General features: G+C 44.4%; 1 protein-coding gene across 1 annotated transcript in view; it reads right to left on the reverse strand.

Moving 5' to 3' along the window:
• The window catches only part of LOC147888299 (ATP synthase F1 complex assembly factor), a 54,155-nt gene extending 34,968 nt beyond the window's left edge, over positions 1-19,187 (reverse strand). The window contains exons 1-4 of the mRNA XM_087393543.1: positions 18,882-19,187; positions 12,062-12,141; positions 11,808-11,866; positions 11,430-11,596 (exon numbers count right to left, since the gene is read on the reverse strand). Of these exons, the coding sequence (XP_087249669.1) occupies positions 11,430-11,596; positions 11,808-11,866; positions 12,062-12,141; positions 18,882-19,088 (513 nt within the window). The 5' untranslated portion in view covers positions 19,089-19,187. The remainder of the gene's footprint in view (positions 1-11,429; positions 11,597-11,807; positions 11,867-12,061; positions 12,142-18,881) is intronic.
• Between the last annotated feature and the right edge of the window lie 733 nt (positions 19,188-19,920).

Consider the following 19,920-nt stretch of genomic DNA (forward strand, 5'->3'; position numbering starts at 1 on the left):
TTAACACCAGTCCTGTGACCACAGCTTGTTTTATGGTGTTAAAACTTTCTTGTTGATTCTGTTCCCATATAAAAGGTACTTTATTTGAGGTCAAATCAGTCAATGGCGATACTATTTCGGAATATCCTTTGATATGACTTCTATAAAATTGGACAAATCCCAAGAATGATCGCAACGCGGTCAGACTCTGAGGGATTGGCCAAGTTAGTATCGCAATCACTTTCTTCGGATCCATTTCTACCCCCTGTGGAGTAATTAGGAATCCTAAATATTCAAGCCTAACCATACACAGTATAGTTTTCTTTTTATTTACATAAAGACTGGCTTTCCTCAAAGTACTAAACACTATTCTCAAGTGTTCACGATGCTCAGTAATACTTTTACTAAACACTAGAATATTGTCAATAAAATGTACTACAAACTTTCCGATATACGGACATAGTAAATCGTTCATAAGCATGATGAATGTCGCTGGAGCATTGGTAAGTCCGAAGGGCATTACCAAAAACTCATAACGACCAAACCTGCTTTTGAAAGCGGTTTTATGCACATCCTCGGCTCTAATCCGGATCTGATGGTAGCCACACTTAAGATCTATCTTGCTGAAAATCATGGCTCCATGTAATGCATCTAGCAAATCATCAATCCGAGCCATCGGATACCTGTGCTTAACAATGATATTATTTAATGCTTTGTAATCTATACAGAGGTGAAACGTATCATCCTTTTTCTTCTTTAATATCACTGGCGAAGCAAAAGGTGAGAAACTTGGTTGAATCTGCCCCAACTTGAGGTATTCTTCCAGTTGTCTACGCACCTCTGCCTCTTCAGTAAAGCTCATTCTATAGGGAGGTCTATTTACAAGTTCTGCCCCCGGGATCAGTTCGATCTTATGCTGAACATTCCGCTCTGGACGTAACCCATAAGGTAGTTCATCCCTAAAACATTCAGAGAACTTCTCTGATATCTCTTTAGCCAACTCGGCCATTTTTCCATCTTGGGTAGCCTCAATGCTAGTCGATGTATCATCAATCGACTCTACCGATGCTATACACAGACACAGAAACTCTTTCGGAGTCTTCCGAATTTCCATGGCTGAAATCAATGGTCCTCGAGGTAAATCCTTTTCACCTCCCAAAACATATTCTACCCCGTTCATCTTGAATTGGTAAATATGCTTTTTCCAATCAATGGCTGGATTTTTCCAAAAATGCCAAGCCATGCCTAGGGCTATATTTGTGTGAGCAAGTCTGGTCAGTTCAAAGTCCAGCTTCTCAACATAGTCCTGAATTCGAAGTTCCAATTGGGTAACCCTTTGGTCCCATACTTCAGTTGAACTTCCGTCCGCCATCCTGACCGTATAAGCATAGTCAGACGGACTAGTTTTCAATTTGAGCCTCTTAATAAGCTTCGAGTTGATTACATTGTGTGTTGACGTTGAGTCAAACAACACAATCACATCATGACTGGCTACTTGCCCTTTCATTTTAATCAACTCGGGCTCATCGAAAACCGTATATCCCATTGCTGCGGGCTTTGAAAGGATGTTATCACGTGCACCACTTACTAACTTAGTAACAGACACACTTAACAACACACGTACTAACCTCTGAGAAGGTCCCACCAATTGCATCTGCATATGTTCCACATTGGGACTCTCCTGCATTTCCACGTCGCATTCAGATATTATCATATTGGCCATGCGACGGTCTTTATTCAGTGGACAATCTTTCCACTGATGTCGCTGAAGGCAGCCGAAGCACAATCCTTCTTTTCTAGCTTTCTCTTTTTTTTTCAGGGGTCAACGAGGACTTTGACCAAGCCCGGGCTGCCATTGGAGTTATTTTCCTTTTCACCCCAATGGTGGTACTTGTTTTTGCTGGTCCCTCAACCGGCTTCACCTGCTTGGTTTGGCCACTTGGCTGGGAGACACTTGTCTTTGAAGTCCATTTCCTCTGAAATCCCCCTTTTCTCGGATACTCATACTGAGTCCCTGCCTGCACAAATCCACTAGATCTGCCTCTGGCATCCTCATAGTTCAGGGTTGCTGCAATAGATTCATCTAATGTAGTCACATATTTAGCCCGAACTTCCATTTTAATCTTGTCGTTCAGTCCATAGATATAGTCTTTCAACTGAACCGACATAGGGAGAGGGTCTGTTATCTTCATAACACATTCCCTGAACTTGTCAGTATACTCTGCCACCGACAAATTCCTCTGACGAAGGTTTCTATAAGCATCCCATGCTCGGGACTCTTCGTCAGGTGGAAGAAAGTGTTTCTTAAATTCAGCTTTAAACCCTTCCCAAGTGATAGGGGCAACCTGATCTTTCTGTTGCTTTATCCACCATCTATCCGCTGCCTCAATAAACAGGTGAGTGGCCTCACGCATTTTCTTAAGATCAGATCTAATTTCACAAATGGCGAAGGCTTCTTCCCACCTGTGTAACCAAACCTCGATCACATCAGAACTGCGCTCGATCATCCGACCAGCGTACTTCTCCGGTCTATAGTTGGCAATATTAGGCACCTTGACCTTTGCACGCTCTGATGAGTGTATACTGGGCTCTGGCTCTGCTGGAGCTTTGCCCTTATCAATTCTAGATGGCCTAGCCGACAAGGCTTGCACCATCTCCCTAATCTCATTCTGACCAGCGTTCACTTGAAGTTGCTGGTTCATGATTTGCTGTAAAGCATCTTCTAATACCAAAATCCTACCCACCAGAGTAGGTGTTGTGTGATGGGACATTTGTTGTGTAGACCGGGCTCTAGATTCACTAGGATTCACCCTGGAATCTTGTCCCTCTGCCTCCATTGTTTCAAAAGGGAATTTTTTTTTTTCAGATTCCCATTTTGTTATACAGGAAAAATAAACTGCAACCTCTGCTGTACAGGATTAAATCGCCTGCAACTGGAAACTAAAATTTGATATAGAAGAAAAGAAATTTTGCTCCCTAGAGTAATTCGTCGAAGACGGCGTTGAGACCCAGAAATCACTCGTCACTCCTCCTGTTGAACCTTGTTACACTGGTTTTGGACCACCGGTACAAGTCACGATGCTTCGAAATCCTCCGGCCTGTGTAAAACGGGAATATCTTTTTTTTTTTTCGTCTGTTGTTACGCAGATTTATCACCCCGCTCCACCTATCGCTTCACTCCACACGGGCGCACGTCGCTGCTCAGCAAACCTGTACGTCGTCAGACCACCAGGGAGGTCCAGGCCTTGCGACTCGTTCACTTGTAGAATACCTGTAGGAGCTTAGCTTTTGGCATCGACCACTACCACGCAAAGCTTGTCCGTCAAATACTCAAAGGTGCGCCATGTCATCGCAACACATCGCTAGCCTGCTCCCTCATCGAAAATCTCCTGCAAAACGACCTCAACCACCACGTTGTCCCTAGGCCTTGCTGTTCGTCGTCACGGACAACAACCTCTCCAAATTTGTCGCAAGTCACGAGCAGCCAAATTATCACGCACTCTTCTCATCCCGTTCGTCCAGCCTTTGATCTCTACCATGCGCTCTGATACCAAAATGATACGAACTTCTTCTGTTTCTCTCTTCTAGTTTCGTCAATCAGGGGTGATGGCATCACGTATATCCATCCAGCCAACTTCGTGGATTACATGTTACTTAAGATACGTAATTTTTCTCTCATGTCTATCCACAAACCCACATCTCCCTAGATGGTTCCCTCTGCCACATGTCATCATTTTTTGCCTTTTTACTTGGTACACCAATTACCCCTCTCTTGGGGCACAATTTAGAACATTTGCCCCTTGGCATTATTACACATTTAGGTGCACCTAGGCCTTAGCACTCATAACCACCTAGTCAATGCCATTACACCCTCACCTAGGACCTTGGCAGTTACTTCTCTTGACCATTTTATTTACGCACATAAAATATTACAGAAATCGGTCATCTAAGAGAAAATGCCCACCCATCTTTCCGAGGTCATGCTATCTCGGCTAGAGCATAACAGTCAAGGCGAAGCGAGGCGAAGAGGTGGGGGAGAGAGGTGGCAAGGGCGGCAGGGAAGAAAGAGGGGAAGAGAGGAAGGAGGTAGAAGGGAGAACAGGAGGAAGGAGTGAAGGGTTGGAAGGAGGGCGGAAGAGGCAAGAGAAGGAGGAGAAAGACAGGGAGGCGGAATGGCGGGGGGGGCATGCTGGCAGGAGAGGCAGGAGAACAGGAGGAGGTACGAGGTGGGGAGGAGAGAAGGAAGGGGCGGAGGAGGTACGAGGCAAGAAGGAGAGGTGGGAGAAGGAAGGGGCGGAGGAGCAGCAAGGGGGCGGGAGCGGAGAAGGCAAGGCGGGGTGGGGAGAAGGCAAGGCAGAGCGGGGAGGAGGCAAGGCAGGGTTGGGAGGAGGCAAGGCGGCGGAGCAAAGGAGGCCGAGTGAAGCAAAGACGGAGGAGGCGGGGCGAGGGCAAGGCAAGGCGGAGGGGGGGCAGCAGGTGGAGCAGCCAAGAGCAGCGGGCAGCAGGCCCTCAAGCCGCCGCGGCCGGTGGAGGGAGCTCAGCGAGCAGCCAGGAGCTCACCATCTCTTGCAGCGGATATTCGAAAGCCTTTCCATTATGTTTTCATTTAAGTATTATTTCGTCTCTCACCCTAACCTACCTCTTCTCTCTCTCTCTCCCTCAACACCATGTTTCCTTCATCGTATCAGAGCAGGTCAGCCCTGCCCTAAACTGTCCTGCCACGTCATCTGCCCTAACCCTAATTCTACTCAAACCTCTTCTATGCTGTCTTCTCCTAGTCAGCTCATTTCGCCTCTTCTTTCAGCCATTTGCATTCGTTTTGAGCCTCCACTACCTGCCATCTCCATCCAAGCTGTCACAGAGTGCTCTAGGTTCCCTTGGCGGCCTGTTAGCTTGCTGGTCAGCACATTTTCTCAAGAGGCGCCTGCACGTGTGGTCCCTTGAGGTCGTTGTGGAGCTTTCCATCACCAAAATCAGGGTTTTTGGTGCTGCTACTGCATAGCCGCCTACATCAGAGCCACCTCCAAGCTGTTTCAAAAGGACTCCAGCACACCTATACTAGCCAACTTTCACATTGGTGACCTGCTGCAGCATTTCGGAGTGCCCTGGACAGCCGCCTTGCACATTTTGGGGCTTGCGTTTGCATTTTGGCGCACCTGAAGACATCGACCAGCTGCTGCAAACGTCTACCAAGAGCACTTATCAGCATAGCTTTGCAAACATGGAGCTTGATGTTGCGTTTTGAAGCCCTAGACCAGCCAACATACTTGCTGGTTATTCACCTCGTGCTGCGAGCTTGTCATCTCAGCTTACTGCCCGCCTTCACGAAGCCCTTTTCCATCATGACTCCCTTATCTTCTGGTTCCCTGCTCGTGGAGAAGTTCAAGGGGGAAGGATTCCCAACATGGCAAACCAAGATGCAATTGCTTCTTATGCGTGAAGGAGTTTGAGACGTTGTTGAGGAAGACCACGTTGATACAATTGATCAGCAACAACGCAAAGTATGGAAGCAACAAAATGCAAGAGTAATTGCTCTCATTGGTCTTTGCTTGGCCGACTCTCTCGTTCATCATGTGGACTTCAAGTCAACTGTTAAGGAGATTTGGGATCGCCTTGAGAGCTTATTTGGTAACAAAATCACCACCTTTTTGAAGCTCAAGTTCTATGATTTGAAAATGGAAGAAAGTGAAGAGTTAAGTGATCATTTAGCAAGATTTCAGTCTCCTGTTCAACAACTCTCAAGCTTGAAAAGCCAGCCTGATGATGAGGATAAAATGGCTGTCCTTATGAAGAGTATGCAAGGATACCTCGTTTTGAGCAGACCCTTGAAGTTCTACGCCTTGCCCCTACCACGTTTATATGGTGGCTCTACTTATTGAAAAGGACCGCCGTAATAAAGATGCAATTATTGCCTCTGCAAGTGATCATGCATTTGCTTCCACAAGCAAATGGAAGACCAATCAGGATATTATTTGCAGTTTTTTGTGAAAGAAAAGGACATGTTGAGGCTAATTGCTTCAAGAAGAAGGAACGGGAACAAGAGAAGCACCATGCCAATCTTATTGCCGAAGAGCAGGCTGAACCTGAAGAACCCCCTGAGGAGATGCATGCAGCCACAGCTGAGGTTCACATCCTCTCTCTTGAAGAACATTGACTGGGATTCTTGGGATTTCTAGGCCCTAGCTAATGTGTGTTTCTCAGTTGAGTCAATAAAGGTTCTCAGCCTTGAGTAGTCCCTCTAAAATGAATGTATTTGGAATCGATAAGAATACTCTGCCCTCGGTTGTCCCCAAAAATCATTGTATTGTCTTTTGCTTTGATATGATCATATTGACCACCCGGTTCAAGGTAAGGGGGAGTGACGATTGATGGTCTACTCTTGCAAGTCGCAAGTTGATTGAGAAGTCACTATCACACGGGAGGTGTTACTCCTTACATGTTGGGTCTCATACTCTTTGCTCTTAAGGGGGGTGTTGGAGAAATCATAGCCAAAGAGTGTGTGTTGGTGTGATTTCTTGGAGTTCTAGTAGTGGTTCTATGTGAGTGCCACATGTCACGTTGGGAGTTATCCCATATGCATTTCGTACTACAGTGTGTGTGCCTATTCTGTAAAGGCTTGTACTTCACTTGTCACATCTATGATAATGAATGAATGAAAGCCTTTCCATTATGTTTTCATTTAATTATCATTTCCTCTCACCCTAATCTACCCTCTCTCTCTCTCTCTCTCTCTCTCTCTCTCTCTCTCCCCCGTTCAACACCATGTTTCCTTCAATATCGATGTTGAGCACATTACGGAAAGAAGTTTTCAAATTCCACATCTAACACCAGTGTGTGAGTTCCTGGGCTACACATAATCTCTTCCGCTGTTGTGGTTGTTTCTAACATGGTATCAGAGCCCGGACGGAGGTTCGCAAGTGGTGGAGCTTGAAGGCAAGGACCTTGCTGAAGGATGACCTTGCTTCAAATCTCTAGGAAATCTTCTCCTACATATGAAGGATTGTGCCCTTGCGAGAAGGAGGGTGACTCATGTTCACGCCAGTGTGTGAAAAGTCTATTTGGTATTTTCTCCTTGATTGCTCGGTGATTTCTAGAAGCCATGTCTGCCAAAAAGGGTTCTAGTGGTTGAGGTTTTGGTGTTGATGCTTGTAAGACTTCCGAGGTGCGCACCTACGGTACTATTAATAGAACAACCACACCCTCGAATTTCAAAGAGACCGGGAAGCTTGATGGGACAAACTATCCTATCTAGAATGGGAAGCCGTGGAAGATCACGACAAGAGGCCCCAGCTCTCAATGGCACTGCAGCACAGCCTCCCACAAGGTAGCCGCGGTGGGCAAGCAGGCTGAGGCTGCACGAACAGCCCGAAACGAGCACGGGGAAGGGAGGGGGGAGAAGAAGAAAGAGGCAGGGAGAGGAAGGCAGAGAGAAGGTAAAGGTGCAGATGAGAAGGGAACTCGAAGGGGGAAGGAGATGGTGCAGGAGGAAGGGAGAAATGAGGCAGCAGGACGTCAAGCTCTGTGATTATATATACTGCTGGTTCTACATGAGCATTAACTATTTACTTGCTTCCATATGTATGTTGAGCACACTAAGGAAAGAAGTTTTGGATTCCACATCCAACACCATTGTATGGTTTCCTGAGCTACACATAATCTCTTCCACTGTGTATACCCTCTGCTGTGGGTATTTCTAACAGTATATGTGATTGGCTGCCCTAAAGTGAGTGACATGGTGAGTCATGCAGATGTGACATGTGGCAAGGGTGACGTGAGAATCAAGACAGACCAATGGATTCGTGCCATGTGGCACCATCCCCTTCATCCATGATGGATATATGTGGAACTTACCACATCATGTGGCCCCTTAAAAATCTCTAAACCCTCTCGATGACATAACATCATAGATTTCCTAACCTAGGACCTAAGGTCTACCTACCACTCTTTTTAACCTTGAACTAATCCTAACCCAAAATTACCCTAAAATAACTCCATTCCAGCACTAATAAAATGATAAAGTGTTTTTGGAACAACCACACAATGATTGCGAGGCAAAACAAGGATGCAAGGCAGCTTGATGATGGAATCTATTTATTGGAACGTACGACTTGATGCAGATGACAATAGCCAAAGTGATGAAGAGTGGCCAAATGAATTAAACGGCTAACAATAAGACCAACAATGGACTAACAATAGACTTGTTTGTGCAGAGATTAAATCAGGTTAAATCATTTTTTGAAATTAAATCAGGTTTGCTCATTTTCTGAAATTCCAAGCATGACAACTTTGAGGACAGTTTTTAACTGACGCATAGTGACGAAATTATCTACTATGATTTGTATAGGCCTGCCATTGTATTTTCCCATGCATTTGTACTAAATTATGTGGACCAATTTACGCTCGCATCATAGAGAAGAGAGCCTGCTTTCTTGGTGATATATCTCTACCAGGTCCAACTAGTTCTTTTCTTCCTTATAAGAACAGTTGGCACACACGTGCACTTTGCAAAAGCATTTAAAACGAAGCCTTTCCTCATGGCTCTCTTTCACTCTCTTGGTCTTGCTTGCTTGTAGCAGTAGACGAAGTATGCCCTTTCAAATTCATTTTCAGAGACTTTCTTTATGAAATATATTCGAAACATCCCAAGGCTCAAGTACTTTACCCAATTTCCACCACTCACAGGCTTTATTGCCCCAAAGATAGACTGGCTCCAATCAATTCTAACTCAAATGTGATATTTCTGAAACAATGGAGGCGGTCCATTTGTGTAAGAAATTACGCAGAAAATCCCTATATCTAATCTTCGCCCTAGAGAAAAATAGGGCTTTCAAGGCTTTGGACATAAATTGAATACAAACTTCAAAGCAATCGCATGCATACAAGTGTCGGATCCTAATATTTTTTGATGACCACATCATGCTCCAAAACCTAGATGGCTCTCTTTTTCAGAAGAGAGTCGAGATAGACATGGCCAGTATTGGATATGCAGGACCTTTGGGCATTTTGCGAGAGATTGCCCTAAGAAGAAGAAAAGGCCAAGAAGTCTTCTAATATGGCCTATTTGGTCCTTGGTAGAGTGTTCAACACCTCCTTTAAGTCCAGCACCCGCTATGCGTTCCACACCCGTGGCCTCCCTTTGGGTTGTAATTAGAGTTTCAGCTCCTCCACCACCTATAGATTGTGAGGCCCCTTCTCTAGCCGCTAGCCTCAAATCTTGCTCCGATAGGAGCTAGTGATATTACAATGTTGATCACGGCTAGTAATGCCCGTGACCTAGGTCTAGGGATGTCTAAACCCACCCGTGGATGAGGTTAGTGATGGTATTCCTTTATATCCTCTTCTGGGTCCTAGCCTAATGTCCGAGCAGCCCCCTTTCTCTTGAGTTTTCTAGTCTTCCTTCCTTGATCAAGGGGCAAGGGAAGGATGTGACTCAGCTTTCTTGCAGGCAGGGATCTATGCTTGCCTCAAAGGAACTCTTTCTCTTCTTTGATTGATGTCAAAGCGGTAGAGTTTGTGCCCTCTACCTTTAGTAGTGTGGTTCTTGGTTTTCCTATTGATAGGCATCATCTTTCACATGTGTGGGGATTCTTTCCCATATGAACTTTTCTCCTCTCCACTACTCTAGGAGATTTTTTAACAAGTGAGGGAGGTGTTTCTGTCACTAGGTTGGGTAAATTATTCCTTGCACGACAGTATAGCTCATCGCCGTCGAAGGTAGCTGATTCGTAATCAACTTCATCTAGGTGCATATATTGACATTCTATTTCTTCAGAAACACAAATTAGATACTAGAGATTGTGAAAAGTTTGGTAAACTACTTCTTGGTCATACTTTTTGGTTGCCTGCTTTCAGCACTAGCAGAGAATATGCATTTCAGTTTCAGATTCATTTATTTCCCTTGTGGTTTGACATGGTATTATTATACCCTCTAGAGCACAGTGGATCATATCATTGATTGGGGGACGTAATGTTGGTTTTCTTGGACATTCATACCAAAAGCTACTTGCTTTGGCAATGTTTTTCTCCAGCCTAGGTTTCCCAAGAGAAGAATGAGAGGTGTTGGGTATGCTCATGAAATTTGATCTACAAATGGACAGCTTAGCCCCATTCCAATAAAGTCTAGATGCCCTGACCATGCATCTATTTCAACAAGAGCAGAAAACCTCAGTCAATCAATCAGACCTCTTAGACCTACATACCTCCCAGGTATAGATTGAGCCCCGTACTACGCTTCCTACAAAGCATCAACTTATATAGAGACCATTTTCTTCAGCTGTAAAGGATGACTTATGTAGGGTCCCAGATACCTTAAGATCCAATTGTCACGTGCATTATTGATCCAGGTTGAGCCTGCTCAGATCCACATCATACAAAAAGAGGATGAAGATTCAAGATGGTTCGGAAAAACCCTCCGATTGTCTCCCATAAGGTTGAGATCAAGGACCACTTGATTTTTGTGTGCTGCCACTACAAAGAGATCAGAGGTCAATTCTCCTGCCTTTTAGCAGATTAGAGATGCTTGGCCCTTTCGATCAAAACTCCTTTCCAGCTACGTCATTTGATTACACTAAAGACCCAAACAATTTAGCTCATCATATTTATTGATACGCAATCATTTTTTCACAAGATCCCCCCTCTAAAAAGAGATACATGTTAACCAAATCCAAGGACACTCCATGAAGCCACAGTTACAATCAAAATGCTTGGTTGAATTCCAAACATTTGCAGATGTTTGCAAATTTCAGAAACCTTGGCCTTGGGCTTAGGAAAAAAACTTATCATCTATGAACAAGCATGATTCATGAATGCTGATTGCTCATTTGCAAGCACTTCTGACTACTATGTTATGCCCAGCAACGACTAGCTATGGCATCCTCACCGACATATACATAGTCAACCATAATTGTCAGTCTAGACCTATATACAAGAACATCCTTTCAGATGCATGCATACTAAGATCCTAAAGCCAATTCTTTATATATGCACCTACATAAAACTAGAATATATCCAATCTTACAAATTTTAATTTTTTTTAGAACATGAGAAAGGACAAAGGAAAGAAGGGAGTTTGTAAGCGACTTTACACAAAATTATAAGTAAATGAAGTAAATAAAAATAACTTAGTTATGTTCTCATCAGTACCCAGGCATAAGCTGCCATCTGCCAATTCTTGATCAAGATAGAACTATGCTCTGGCATATGCCATATGAATTTAAGCGGAGGATAAAAAATTTCAATGATTCTGAGCTGCTTGAATGTCAAACATTATTATATCATTATTCTGAGTTGCTTGAATGTCAAACAGCCATTTAATCACTGTAGATGTAAGTCACATTGATAAGACAATTTTCCAAACTTGATACCCTTCTCCTTTATGGCTTTTAAAGTATGTAGTGCTTCGTGTCCATAAGCCAAGCATCCAAGTTTTCTTGAAACATCAGAAGACCTACCTCCACATCACTCAGCTTACTGGTAAAAATGATGTCTCCACGGACAAGCACTAGACCCTTGCTCTCTGCAAGTTCGCTGTAATGTGCAACAGTGAGGTATGGAGAGGCATTGCATCCTCTGACCTTATAATCCTCTAGGCCAGTAAAAAGTAAATGTGGCATCTGTGCTGCAGACAAAAAGCATTGTCCCATTCTGTCTTAAGATGCAATGCATTAAAAACGTAAAAAGGAATCTATGAAAATAATGTACATCCCAACAGTGAGCAAAATATACTGCATCCCTGAGTGAACTGCATGTTTAATCAGTTAGACACTTGAACTTAATGAGTCTCAAAAATGTTAACATTGCAGCCCTTCCCAAGACCCAGGATAACCTACCTTGCAAGAAGAAAGAGGCATATCCATTATCCTGCTGCAAGGGGATCACAAACAAAGGGCTGCACACAAGCCATTATTTACACATGCGTTTGTATATGCCTCAACTCAAATAGAATCAAACTGAAGCAACCACTAAAGAGAAATCTGTTTTACTGCAACCCAATGAAGTAGATGGACTTCAAGAGTTCCGATCCGCCATAACAAATAGTACAATTAAATATACATCCATAAAACAGCCAAGAAAATTTGAATACCAAGCCTTGGCCCTGTGTTGCAATGTATTGAACATCTCCTTGCCCATTACTGTACTGATGACAGCTCTCCCAGTATGATGCTGCAAAATGGAGACAAATAATGTCCAGATAAGTGCATGCTACCAAGTTCCCGCCAATCTTCGCCAACAGAAAGAAGAACCATTATAGACAGACACAACTTTGATGTGTTGGCACAAAGCAGAAGCTTATCGTTAAGAACAAAGGATTGAACTTCCTGCAATTTTCCAACTTATGTTACTGAGGGCTTAGTATCCATGTAAATCCTGTAAGTCATGCCCAACGATGGTACAAATCCACACTACCTTAGTGGCTTATGGACTTATTGTTCCAATTCCCTTAAATAAGTCAGATTGGATGATGCAATCCAAAATATGTTCACAAATCCCTGCCTTAATTACTGCCACACATAACCACCCTAGCTAGAACCCTAAATCCCCAATTCTAACAAAACCTACAGAGCAACGATGCTACCTTACCTTGCCTTCCTTTTAATATCATATTTCCAAGTCAGCTAAAGACACATCTGCCTAGCCTTCATAACCTCAAATAACACGTATGGAGCTAGTAATATTACTAACCAAGGGCTACCAGCGTGAAAAATCACAAGATAATATTGAAGCTCTCATCAAAATTTGAGCCTTAGTCCTCCCATTTTACATATCTGGAGGCCAGTCTCTGTATTTTGTTTAAGGTAGATTTTTGGCAACGAAAAGCATGTCTGTTGTATTTACGTGAGGAAGCATGAAACGCAATGAGACAGGTATCTTTCCAATCCCTTGTAAAAGCACATAAGTACCCTGGTTGGCCTTGATAGCTGAATGTGATATGTTACAAACAAGTCTGCACAAGTTGGATGTCATTAAAATTTATCAAAGAAAGGCTTCTTCATACCACCCTTACCTACCCAAGTCCATTCTTGTAAAAGCTTCATATCGCAGCTTAAAAGGCAAAGCACAAGTCGGGTGAGCAAAAATCAAGCCTAGACCTTGATCAATCCTATGACTCAAAATACCTTTACATACAAGCCACTATGGGCTGAGGAAAAGGGCTCGCTATGACCCTTGCTGAGCACTTTACTAAGAAGCTACTCAAAAACTCAGAAATCCTGAGATGACAAGAGATGCGATCGAGTGTCATCTATGATCCTGGTGCCATGGCATCTCTCTAGTGGATGCGAAGATATCATGTATCTTCCTCCGTTAGGTCGTCTCTTATTGTGGTGGTCTCTGTGATCTCGGTATCTCATGAGCAATTCGAGAGTGACACCTCAAACTCTGACAGTCCCCTCTGAGTACAGCTGAGATAGGCTGGACCTCCGTCAGGGATGCTCTAGTCAAAATCTACTTGTGTGGCCTCTGTGTCTCTGGCTCCATAGCTCCACGTGGTCTCTTCCCACTGATCCACTCTGCCCTGTTATCAACTACCACCTCTTCCTCCACTCCACTACGTCTTGGGGCTGACTCAAATGTGTAGAAATCTGACATGTCGATGTGCTCGATCTATCTGTCTCCTATGGCAACATCACCTCTTGCTGTTTGATATGTCTCAGTAGGATCTTTTGTGTCACCACATCTCAATTAGATAGAGATCAGTGCACTCTTGGTCATGAAATTGGATCAGCCGAGAAAGTCGCCCACAACCGTACTGCTCCTAAAAAAGCCAATGGTATCATCCACAGTGTAATGAAGGCCAAAAGTTAGCCAACTTTGTGGGGGTTAGTGCAATGTACTTTTGATGTGACATCTAAGACCTCCTTGCTCCTCCTACTTTCTGCTTTGCACAATAGGAGTGACTGAGACAGACGAGCATTTCTGCCCAGCCTATTATGAGATCAGGGGATGATACCATTGCCTCTACCAGGAGGGGAGCAGCTTCGGTCCACTCTCACTTCCAGAACCATGTCCGCATTGGCCTTTATCTACTTGAGATACGCCAATACACAGAGACCCTACTACGACAGATCAGAGAGCAGCACGAGGCAATCAGACCACAAGACAAAGAGGCTGATAGAGCACAGCGACACGTCACAGACTTCTATGCATTTGAGTCAGCTCCAAGACACAGCGGGATGGAGGTGGAGGAGATAGCTGACATGCGGGCAGCCTGGATTACTGAGAGAGGGATGCAGAGACCACCTGCAGCATGGAGAGTGACCAGAGCACACTCTATTGAGGTCCATCCTATCACAACTTTCCTCAGGGGAGACCGCCTGAGACAAGTGGTTATGGGATCCAGGATGATTCGGAGTAAGCCCTCAGTCCCCCATCAGATTCTACAAGCAGAGTTCGCCATGACCCCTCTCCACGTTGATGCCATCTTTCAGACAGTGACTTTCCTCCACAGAGTCTAGGTCTTACCCTAGTGGAGATTATCGAGCCTAGCATTGAAGTCTTCCAGGCTTATGGGACCCAGGATGATTCGGAGTAAGCCCTCAGTCCCCCATCAGATTCTACAAGCAGAGTTCGCCATGACCCCTCTCCACGTTGATGCCATCTTTCAGACAGTGACTTTCCTCCATAGAGTCTAGGTCTTACCCTAGTGGAGATTACCGAGCCTAGCATTGAAGTCTTCCAGGCCACTCGTAGATAGCGGTGTTGATACAGCATGGTACGCACCGGTATCCACATGATTTGGTAGTCACGGCATTCAAATGGACAGACTTCCCCCCTTTCAGTACAGATGCACCACTGAGATCAACCGTATCATTCGGTTGGACCTCCTCCAGCTCCATACGGCGAGGGCTTGGGGGGTATAGGAGTTCCCCACCAAGATCCAGTTCTACCATGACCACTTCCTGAGGGTCTCTGAGCATGGTCTCATCATCGGACCTCAGTACCTCAAGAATAGGAGAGTCTCACATGCATTGAGGATCGCCATCAGTCAGTTGCAAGTCTCGTCACATCAGCTAAGGATGAGGCAGGGAGAGCTGCAGGCATACCCAGAGAGCAGAGGATCAGCACACTATGCCGGATGGAGGAGATCAAGACAGAGGAGCACTTTCTATGTGTCTACCCAATCTACTATGAGATCCGAGGGTGATATCACTGCCTCTTTCAGCAGGGGCATGGCTTTGGTCCGCTTACATGGCTGATCCATTTTCCCGATCAGGTTTGTGTTGGGCTCTATCTGGTTGGGATGCAGTGACGGAGAGATATACTGATGTGACAGACCAAAGAGCGGCAGGGATTGATGCCACAAGTCACCGCCGAGATCGACAGAGCACAGACACTTGTTACAGATTTCTATGCATTTGAGTCAGCTGCCGGGGAGGCTAAGGAAGAGGAGCTTGATGAGATGAGAGCATCATTAGCAGTGGGAGTCTCTGCCACGATGTTGCTAGACGAGAGACACGCACTCCACATGCGAAACAGAGAGGGACCAGAGCACGCACGATCGAGGTCCAATCTATTTCAGCCCCCCTGAAAGGTGACCGTCAGAGACGAGGGGTCACCCTTGACGTAGCCCATTAGATACAGAGATCGAAGAGACCACGCCCCCCACCGCATTGAGAGACAGCTCAACAGACAGATATGAGAGCTCCTCAGATCCCATCAGAGAGCCCCCAAGTTACCGGGATATATGGAACCTGGGCATGTACTAGGAGCGCCAACTCTGAGCACCTAATACTCTTGTGATATTTTGCTACTCTACTATTTTGTTCACTAGCTTAGCACTTTAGCTTTCAGCAAGGGCCTTAGTGAGCCTTTGCTTCTGCCCTTAGTGGCTTGTATAAGTTATCTTTTGGTTTTGCACTTTGTCTCATAGGCCCGTGAGGCCTCCTGCAGACGTTAATACATCTTTCTTTCTTTATCTCTCTCTCCTATCCCTTCTCCTTCCTTCTCCCCCTCATTCACTCTCCATTCTGCTCTTTTATCCCCCTTTATCTAATATGTCCTCTACAACTTTTCTGCATTGATATCAAAGCTCCGCTCTCTAGCACCTTTGCTTCTGTCCCTTTCACCCTTCTTCCGCATTACAACTGCACAAGAAGAGCAAATGCCAATGACGGCCTCTTGTATTTTGAAGAGAGCCATGCTGCAACAATACAAGATTGCAGCTTTCAACGATTTACTCTGACCACCAGCAAAGCTCATACACCTAAAAATGCAGCAATGTACGACCACTCAACAAGGCGATGACGCATGGCCACCGTATAGCTGAGAGGCACAAGGCCAATGACACCAATAAATTCATAGGTTGACAGACGCAAGGCAACAGCAAACCAATTGCAAAAGACCATCTGTGAAGTGTCTACCCAAGTCTATCCACCCGTGCCAGATTTCTATCACAACCTACTTGTCACGAACTTGTTGTGCCACGATTCCCCCCCTGACAATTTCTACCCTTAAATCGACGACCAGTTCCAACTTTCCAATCACCAAATCCTTGTCGACCAGCTCCATCAACGACCAATTCAACAGTTGCACCCTTCACCGGGTTATGAGAATGGAAGGAGCAAAAAAAATAGCCAACAACCCAACCATCCGCCTTTCTCCATGGCGAGGCAATACAAGTAGCCCCGTTCCCCTCCATCTCGCATCGACGAATGCAAGTGTAGCTAAAATTGCAGCTGGATCCGCCATGCAAGATCCACCGTGCACAGATGCACCTAAGATCCACCGTGTATCGCCGTCATGTGCCTCTACTAATTTGCCATTTGCCCTCGCCGTTCCATTGCCTCACGAGCATTACTCCATTGACCTTGACTAAGAGGAGTAATTGTTTCTTAGGTTAATTGACAATGGTTAGGTCTATTTGGGTTAGGTTAGTTAGATCAGGGTTAGGTTAGCCTATTGGGTTTGGTTCGTTGGTTAAGTTCTTGGGGTTAGGTTAATCTATAACTTGGGTTGACTTAACTAACCAAGGGTGACCTAAGTGTCCTAGGTTAGTGTACTAATTGTCCTAGGTGACCTAACCCCGCCCCCCCCCCAACACACAAAAAAAGGCAATAAAAACTTGGCACTCCAAGGTGGTGGGCCTCACTAGGGTGCAACTCATAATCTGCCAAGAGGAGGAGCAAATGGATTCAATTTCTAAATTCCGCGGCACTTTTTGTGGAGGGCACAACAATGAGTCTAGAGGAAATCAAGGTATCCCTTGAGCTATATTGCATGGCATCTAGGGCTAGGACTTGGCTAGGATCAATTGGACCAAATTCATTCATCTTCCTCATGTCAATCGTGGAGCTTCACAAGATCCTATATCCAGGGGTCACTCTTGGCGTTTGTTGGATCCCACAAGGTCAAACAATGAGGTATTTAAAGGCTACCAAATGGGCAGTAACGTTTCAATAGAGCACTACATTTTCCTTGTGATAGAAATGTATGGTGCAAGCTTTTATAGAGGACCTTGGACACACTCTTTGTTTCAATGTGGGCCCTTAGGGCCAACATGTTTCTCCTATCCACAACCATGTACATAGCCTCACACTAGTGTTTTCACAAGGGTTGCATGGGTCAGCTCAAGCACTTGGTGTGCAACTTCTTGGTGCCATTTTCACAGCTCTTTTTCAGGACCTTCACAGCCCCGTTTGGGCTCATTTGGGCTCCATTTCGAAGCCTTTTCATCGGCCTTTTCCTCAAGCCTCTCCAACAACATTTGAACACAATATCAGCCTCATCATCTACCATTATCTTGAGCCGACATTTTGAAGCAGCAGGTCTATCGAATCGGGTCCTTCCTGCAAGGAGCTAGCCTCATGTATTGAAGGCTATGAGAATGTCATTTTTTCTGCAGCACAAAGGCCTATGCAGCCTGTGCACGAGAGTCAATGTACCGCTGTAATGCAAACAGGTATGCAGTCAGTGTGTAGCATGGACAAGAGATAGGGGTTCTTGATAGAGATGCAAGCAAATGAGATGACGTTCTATGCAACAAAGGGAGATAAAAATGCCATAGAGCAGCCAACTACTATTGAACTTATGATCCCTAGAGCAGTTGTGCCAAACACTCAGAAGGCCTATGAAAATAGATGCCAAACTACTAATGAGAATGCATTTCTACCAATGCTTGTAAGGCAGTCCGGCCATGTTATGCCACTCCCTAGCATGCAGCCAAACCATACTTCAGACCATTGATTATGCCTTTGGAGGCAGGATAAAAATCTGGCTGTTGTCAAGTGATTCCAGCTGCAACTACTGAAGGATTTTATGAGGATAAGTGTTCTAATGAAAATAGCAGCTTAAATGACGGGAATGAATATGGATAGCAAGAACAAACACTGACATTTCAGAAGGGCCAAAGAGTATTATGAAAATACCTCCTAGCTTTGCAATACATATGCTTGATGGCACAAGGGCCTTTTGTCCTCCTAAAACTCTCCTCTCCATAATTTTTTTCTGTTTATAAACCTCCAAGCCCAAAGAGTAATATAGAAAGACCAATTTTATTCGTCATCCAAAATGTCTCAATTTTGTCCAATCTTTAGCTCACCTATGAAAATCGCAAATAGGATAGGAATGGAGGGACAGCCTAAATTCGCTCCTATGTTCATGACGGTTCACATAGTGAGATTACAACAACCATGAAAATTTCCAGCTCCTTTCCGGCCAAGAAGCTTGTGAGCAACCTAACTTGAGCAAGAAACAAACTTCAGCAAGGCCGAAATTTCGTACAAAAACTGTCGGGACAAATTACATCGAAGGATAGCACAATCTCTGTTTCAACTAGGTTGGAGGCGAGCGCTTGTAGTTTAGACAGGAAATTTGGCTATATATGGATTGTGGGCTGTAACGATTTTCCAGCATGAAGTCGCTCTCTGAAGAGAAATTGGGCTCTGAGCGGTACGACACGGACTTACTCGATTCCAGATAGTTGTAAGTTCTTCCGGGCTCGTATTCCTCACACTGTCAAGCTTAAGAATAGTGTCCAGGCTTTTAGGAGCAACTGCGGAGAAGCCAGAGAGGTAACGGACTCCTTGAGCAGATTCCACATTATGGAGAGGGGTAGCAAACGTTCCGTGCCACCAAATGCGCTGGTAGCAGCAACGAGATGCAAGCTTCCACATCACTGCATCTCTCCTTTTACTTGAAGGTCTCCCAGCTCCAATACCATATTATAAGCAAAATGGCTGTATTTGGATAATTTGTTCGATGGAGTTGAGACGGATGTCTTTTGTGAGTTTCCACTTTTAAAAATTCAACCATATGGAGATAATCTTAAACTCCCTTAAAAAATCGTTTGATTCTCTTTTGCGCGATTCCTTTACCACTATAGTAGGACGTTGTGCCCACTTATTTAGTTTGTTCCTTTGTTATGTTGCTCTGTATGTGGTTTAGGTGGCTGTCATATATTGTTACAGGTTCAATAAAATGTAAATTATAGCTTTGCATAAATTTCTCAAGCATTTTAATGTGACTGTGTTTTTAGATAGGTCAATGCTAAAGTCACCAAGCAACATTGCATATATCTTTTTTGTTGTATTTTGTATATTATTTTTTGTAAGAATTATGAGGGATTGGTGATCAATTAGCAAGGAGAGATGCCAGAATTTGAGAAGGCTCTCCATTGACACTGATGGAGAGAGACGAATTTAATTCACAGAGGCAAGCAGAGAGGGAGGAAACTCTGAAGATCGTTATTGCAGCACTCGGTATGGGCGATTTGATGCAGATGGTAAAGAAACAATAAGGGCCTCACAAAGAAATTATCAACAGACAATCTCTGAGTGCTTGTATTTCTTTCTTCATTGTAATTATATTAAGGATACAAACGTGGAGTCAGTGGAAGAATGGGTTGTTGAGCAGATAAGAGAGACTAATGATGAAACCTTCTAGTGATGTGTTTTTTTTTAAATTGATGTTGTAAATCAAGGCAACAAGCTCACCAGTCTTCGTAAG

The sequence above is a fragment of the Dipteris shenzhenensis genome, chromosome 22 (assembly GCF_047967505.1).
Source record: "Dipteris shenzhenensis isolate YYH24624 ecotype China chromosome 22, Dip_SZ_1.0, whole genome shotgun sequence".
In the NCBI taxonomy this organism is placed as follows: Eukaryota; Viridiplantae; Streptophyta; class Polypodiopsida; order Gleicheniales; family Dipteridaceae; genus Dipteris; species Dipteris shenzhenensis.